The following is a 6572-nucleotide window of genomic DNA, read 5'->3' as shown; positions in this document are numbered from 1 at the left end:
TTGTTATATGCCGTCGAGTTGTCCCCGACTCATAGCGACCCCTCCTTTGGTTTCTGAGAGGCAGTGTCACTACGGAAGTAGATTGCCCCATCTTCCTTCTGAGGAGTGGCTGGTGGGTTTGAACCGCCAGCCTTCTGGTTAGCAGTCAAGTGTTTTAGGCACTATGCTACTGAGCTTAATAGTGTGGTCTAATTGAGTACTCAAGACTTTCTGTATCTTTCAAGTCTCTTTAGGTTGAAAGACACCCCCAAAAAATAGTCTCAATAAAAGAGTTTTATTATTAGGACACTTTGAGTCTTATTATAGACTCCAAGGGCAATAATACACAGGGGACTTAGGTGGGACTACAACTGGGAACTAACAGGTCTAGAATCAAGTGGCATGGTCTTACTGTATTCTAGGTGTCTTCCTCCACTCCCTTGTTCCTTCTCACTTCAACTCTTTCCTTTCCTCCCCCTCTTCTTTCCTTCCTTCCTCCCACCCTCTTTAGATGCCGTTTTGTGCTTCCAGTCTATACAAGTGTAAAAGTGGCCACTTCAGCCTACATTTAACATTTATTTCCTAGTTACAAGCAATTGAGGGAAAAAAAAGATGCACTATACTTCAACTGCAAATTCAGGGGCTGGGACAGCTTTCCTCGGTAGTCTATCACTTGCCAATTAAAAAAATGGCAAGGAGAAGCAAATATATATATATATATATATATATATATATTTCCTCTCTTGAGTAGTACAAGGAAGCTCTCAGATAAGGAGAGTGTGGGCTAGATATATATCTTAAGAATCCAAACAAGAATTTGCATTTATATTAAGAAAAGAACATTTACCAACAATACATGTAGTTCACAAAATATTTATGAAGTTAAATACTTAAGCTATGAAAAAAAAAATTCTTGCATCATTGGCAAAAAAAAAAAAAAAAAAAGGAGAGCAGATTGAATATGCTTTAAAAAAAAAAAAATCCTAAATTAGATACTGTCTACAAAAGCAGCCTAATGAGAAAACCAAAAACCCACTGTTGGTGAGTTGGCTCTTAGTGGTGCTACAGGACAGAGGAGAACTGCATCATAGACTTTCCAAAGCTGCGAATCTTTACGAAAGCAGATTGCCTATCTTTCTCTTGTGGAGCAGCTGGCCAGTGGGTTTGAACGACGGACCTTTCCTGCTAGATGGCCAACACCTAACCATTGTGCCACTAGGGCTTCTAGCCTAACCAGTTAGTAAAGCAATTATATATTTATTCACATCGTGCATTTTTCCTTATAATGATATCAAACATGCAATAATAATACATAAAACATATAAAAACTCTTTTGTCAGAAGAATCCAGAACCAGAACATCCAGAGAATATGACTGGGCTGAGTGTGCAATTAAGCTTGAGGGAAAAAAAATGTTATATATTTGAATAAATTATTTGAGGTCAAATTAGGGGGAAAAAATGCTACACAAATCCCAGCTTCCTTAACTTTTTCCCAGTTAATATGAAGAATAGCAGAAAAGAAAGGCTTAAATTAGGTACTGAAATTTCTGAAAACTCCTCCTTAAGATGAAGTTACCCAACAAGAAGTACGTATTACAATGAACAAAATTTGAAAGGAATACGACTCATTTTAAAGGTTTTGCATCATAATCAGATCCCTAATTAAATCCAAAGCCATTAAGAAAGGTGGAATTTTCCTCCATTTCCCTTTCAGCACCCTGGGGTATGAAGTTGGGGATAATTGGCTTCAAGAACTTGAACTCATTTGTCCTGGAACCCCCTGTCAGAAACACCTCGCATTGATAGCTCTGGGGCAGGGTCCCAGTGCCGCTTAAGTCCACCAAGTGGCCGGGAAAGTGGCCCTCAGGCACAGAGCAGCGATCCACTGAGCTGGCCCTGTTCCTCCTGCACAGCCACACGGCCACAAACAGGAGCACAAAGAACAGGAAGAGCGATGAGATCGACGCCAAAGCAATGACCAAGTAGACAGTAAGCGAGTCGGCCTGGGCATCGTCCGTGGCTACCTCTGGGAGCGGCAGGTAAGGCTGCGAGAAGCCGTCTACAAGGAGCACGTGCAGCGTGACAGAGGCCGACATTGGCGGCTCACCATTGTCCTTCACCAGCACGACGAGTCTGTGCTTGGTCGCGTCGCGCTCGCTCAGCAGCCTGGCGGTGCGCACCTCGCCATTGTGCGCCCACACGCTGAACAGCCCGGGCTCCGTGGCCTTGAGCAGCTGGTAGGACAGCCAAGCGTTCTGGCCCGAATCGCCATCCACTGCCACCACCTTGGTCACCAGGTAGCCCGCTTCGGCCGCCCTGGGCACCAGCTCGGTGCAGGGCGCGGAGCCGTTCTGCAGCGGGTACAGCACAAAGGGCGAGTTGTCGTTTTCGTCCACAATCACCACCCTCACCAGGGCCTCGCTGCTCAGAGCTGGGGACCCTGCGTCTACCGCGCCCACGCGGAATTCGAAAGCTCTCAGGGCCTCATAATCCAGCGACCTCAGAGCGAATAGATGCCCGTTGTCTGCGTTGATAGAAACCAAAGAGGTGAGGGAGAAATGTGTGTCCTGGGGCGGCAGCAGCGAGTAGGTGATTTGGGCGTTGGTTCCTGAGTCCCTATCTGTGGCGCACACTCTGCCAATGTGCAGGGCAGGGCTGTTGTTCTCCTGGATGAACAGTGTATAGGAGTTTTGGGCGAAAGTGGGAGCGTTGTCATTGATGTCTGATACCAACACGGTTATATTGTGCTCGGTTTTCAGTCTGGGGTTACCCAAATCAGTGACAGTGATGGTGATGTTATATTTTGTGCTGGTCTCTCTGTCAAGTGGTTGCTCTATGACTAAGGTGTAGAAATTCTTGAAGGTAGGCTTCAGGAGAAAGGGGAGATTGTCCTGAATTGAGCAAATCATATTCCCATTGTCACCAGTGTCTTTGTCTCGTACTCTGAAAACCGCGACCACCATCTCAGATGGAGAGTTTTCCGGTATGGGGCTGGTAAGCGATGTCATGGCTATTTCTGGTGCATTGTCATTCACATCTACAACCTTAACTAGAACGGTCGATTTTCCAGAAAGGCTTCCACCATCAATGGCCTGAATATTTATTGTATAAGACTGAATTAACTCAAAATCCAGAAGTGCTTTTAAACTAACTTCACCAGAAATTGGATGAATTTCAAAAGTTTTCTGTATGTCTCTGGAGACGTGGGAAAATGAATAAGATAGTTCTCCATTTATTCCTGCATCTATGTCTGTAGCAGATACTGTGATGATCAAGGAATTCAGAGGGCTGTTCTCTGGTACTTGAACTTCATAGACTGGCCTATCAAACTGGGGGGCGTTGTCATTGACATCCAGGACAACAATACGAACAAGTGCAGTCCCAGTCCTGGGAGGAGATCCGCCATCCAAGGCTGTTACTGTGAAACTAAGCTCAGGCTCCTTTTCTCTATCCAGAGGCTGGTCCAGCACCAGCTCTGGGTATTTTCTGCCCTCACCATTGTCCTGTAATTTAAGGTGGAAATGGGGATTGGGGCTGATTGTGTAGTTTTGGATACCATTCTTTCCTGCATCCAAGTCTTGAGCACTCTGCATTTGAAACAAGCTTCCTGGAGCAGTACTTTCTGGGATTTTCAGAAGTATATGCCTGTCTAAGAATGTGGGAGTGTGATCATTTATATCTTTGACCCAAAGCTCAGCCCGAAAAAATTGCAAAGGATTTTCAAATAACACTTGGAAATTCAAAACACATGGCTCAGTGAGATCGCAAAGTGCCTCCCGATCCAGTTGCTTATTTACGAACAAGTTGCCAGTGTGCAGATCCAACTGCAAATGTGGTGTATAGTCATCAAAAAGGACTCTGGCCCTGCGTGCAGCCAGGTTTTCCACATCCAAACCCATGTCTTTCACTACATTGGCTATAAAGGAGCCAATCTCCATTTCCTCCATCACAGAATATCGCAATGTCTCAGAACCCATTAGACAACCTGCCAGGAAAACAAAGAAAAGCAGCACTTGCCTTTTCTGCTGACTGCTCCCCTCTCCCGGCTCCATGGCTCCTTTACCAAACGTCTTTCTAAAGAAAATGTCAAGTCTTTCTCAGCCACATCTGAAAGTTGCTCCTTTTATCTATCAGCCTGAACCCTTTAGGGTTTGCAGACTTATAATTCGGCCAAGGAGAGGTGTTATTGGCTCCCTAGCTTTCTCTTAAAAGCCTCCCTCTTCCTGCTTCTTGGTGCTCTCAGTTCCACTGGTTAATCGAAACCAGAGTGTTCGCTGTATTCCCAAACTCTCACCATCTTATCCTGCAGCGCCACCACCTGACTCTAGGGTTGTTTGGTTTCAGACGAAGTCAAATAAATATGAAACAGAATGTTTTTTGACTCGTATGGTTGTTGATAAATTTAAATTACATTTTCTCCCACATTTTTTTCCTGAGTTACATTCATTGTGATATGTGATGCTGTCATTCAATTATTAACACAATAAGCCTCAATCTGCTACAGCTGTCTTTCATAGAAAAAGTATATTTAAGACATAGTCTCATCCGAGGAACATCAGGTCTACAGAAGTTGAAAGAGACAAGGACCTTCCTCCAGAGCCAACAGAGAAAGAAAACTTTGCCTAGAGTCAATACCCTGAATTCAGACTTCTAGGCTCCTAACTGTGAGAAAACATATTTTTGCTCTTTACAACACACACACACACACACACACACACACAAAATTCTCTGCCTCAAATTAGTTATTATCTCATTGTGAAGACAATTTATGAAACAAATAAAAATAGTTAACAGCAATCTTGCAAATAATTGACTTAGCGAGTAAGAAGTTCTCAGGAAAACTGGGAATGAGAACCTGAGATCTTAGTCTTCTCTAGTTATCTGCAAAGACTCTTAGAAAAAACGGAATGAAATGACATCATGTACTTGAAACTGAATGTGGTATTTGTAGATTTTTGTTTGAGGGAGGCTGGATGTTTCAGGGTGGGTAAATGGTATCATTTATTTAGGGGTATTCTGTTGGAAACCTCCCCAACTGGGGTAGAAAGTAAATAGTAGTGAATAAATTAAGATCGATCTAGTTTCTGACAACATAAAAAAATGTTAATAAAATCAGACCCAAATTTAGTTGAGGAATTGAATTTAACTGTTTTACTGACTCGGGCTTTCCAGATGTTTATTTGCATCCATCCATCAATTAATTTGCTCACAATTTTTTGAGCATAAACTTTGTACTAGGCATAGTATTAAGTGTTAGAGATACAGTGGTAAACAAGAGACATATAGCTCTTACTCTCAAATAGGGAGGCAAAAAACTGATCACACATTTAAAATAAAGCATAATGGATGCCATGATAGGAAAGTTCACGTTACTATAAAAGCATAGATGATGATCATTAACTAGAATTTAAAAGTACAGGAGAGACTTTTCTGGATAAAGTATATTCTTAATTGATATTCTAAATGAAATATGAGTAGGAACATTACAAACAAAAATTAGATGTGGGGTGAAAATTTCCAGGCAGACTAAACACATGGTTGTGTAAATCCAAGATGAGAGAAGTGGTTTGGAAGAAACTAAATAAGATCAATATGACTGAACCATAGAATAAGAGGAGGGAAGTGGTGGGACTTGAAAATGGAAAAAATAAGTAAATATCTTGTAAACCATGTCAAGACATTGGAACTTCACACCAGTGGAATATAAGTTTCATAAATAGCTTTAAACAACAACAACAAAAAAGTGATATGATCATGTTTTCGTTTCAAAAGATCATCCAGTTTCAGGGTGGGAGAATAAATTAGAGAGGAATAGGACTAGAGGCAGGAGATTGATTAGAAGTGGTTGTAGGAAAATAGCAACAACAGCCCCTCAGACTCCCCTTTCCCAATAAACTATTGTTATTGTTATATGCCGTTGAGTTGGACCCACTCAGCGACCCCTCCTTGGGTTTCTGAGGCAGAATCACTATGGAAGTAGATTGCCCAAACTTCCTTCTGAGGAGTGCTCAATAAAATAGGAGGCTGGTAATCTATTCATTTTTCAAAGGAAAAGGGGAAGATTTGAGGAGGGACTCAGCATCACCACCTGTGGTAGCTGTCAATGTGTGGATGAAATAAGACTGAGCAAGATGGAGAATTTTGCTGTCACCTAAAATTATCCTTTCCACCAAGTCTTGTCATGATTTCGTGCTTAATAGTTATGACACTAGTTTTTGGCCTGGGGACCTGGAAGCCCACCAGTCTCTTCTGAAATAGTCTCCATTGGCATTTGCAGCATTCATTGGCCTCAAAGAGTATGTACCTGAGTTCTGGTTGTGGTGCAAAAGATAAAAATGAGCAAATCAAAACAACAATGAGATACCATCTTGCTCCAGCACTAGTAGCAAAGTTCAACAAGACAGGAAATAACAAATGCTGGCAAAGTTGTGGAGAGATTGGAACTCTCATACACTGCTGGTGGGACTGTAAAATGGTACAACTATTGTGGAAAGCAGTATGGCAATTCCTTCAAAAGTTGGAATTAGAAATACCATTTGACCCAGCCATTCCATTACTAGGTATATACCCTAAAGAAGTGAGAGCCATGACA

General features: G+C 42.2%; 1 protein-coding gene across 1 annotated transcript; it reads right to left on the bottom strand.

The window, feature by feature from the left end:
* Positions 1–1638: 1638 nt before the first annotated feature.
* LOC103195462 (protocadherin beta-18-like) lies at positions 1639–4032 on the bottom strand. Its single transcript, XM_007939041.1, has one exon. The coding sequence runs from the start codon at positions 4030–4032 to the stop codon at positions 1639–1641; it is 2394 nt and encodes a 797-aa protein (XP_007937232.1).
* Positions 4033–6572: the final 2540 nt, after the last annotated feature.

The sequence above is a fragment of the Orycteropus afer genome, unplaced genomic scaffold (genome assembly GCF_000298275.1).
Source record: "Orycteropus afer afer isolate SDZICR_OR568_19922 unplaced genomic scaffold, OryAfe1.0 scaffold00056, whole genome shotgun sequence".
Classification (NCBI taxonomy): domain Eukaryota; kingdom Metazoa; phylum Chordata; class Mammalia; order Tubulidentata; family Orycteropodidae; genus Orycteropus; species Orycteropus afer.
Note: the sequence above shows the minus strand (reverse complement) of the source record. Positions and strands in the feature narration are given on the sequence as shown.

Bases quoted from the DNA above. Each gene is read 5' to 3' on its own strand.
- LOC103195462 (XM_007939041.1), bottom strand. From the start codon at position 4,032: ATGGAGCCGGGAGAGGGGAGCAGTCAGCAGAAAAGGCAAGTGCTGCTT.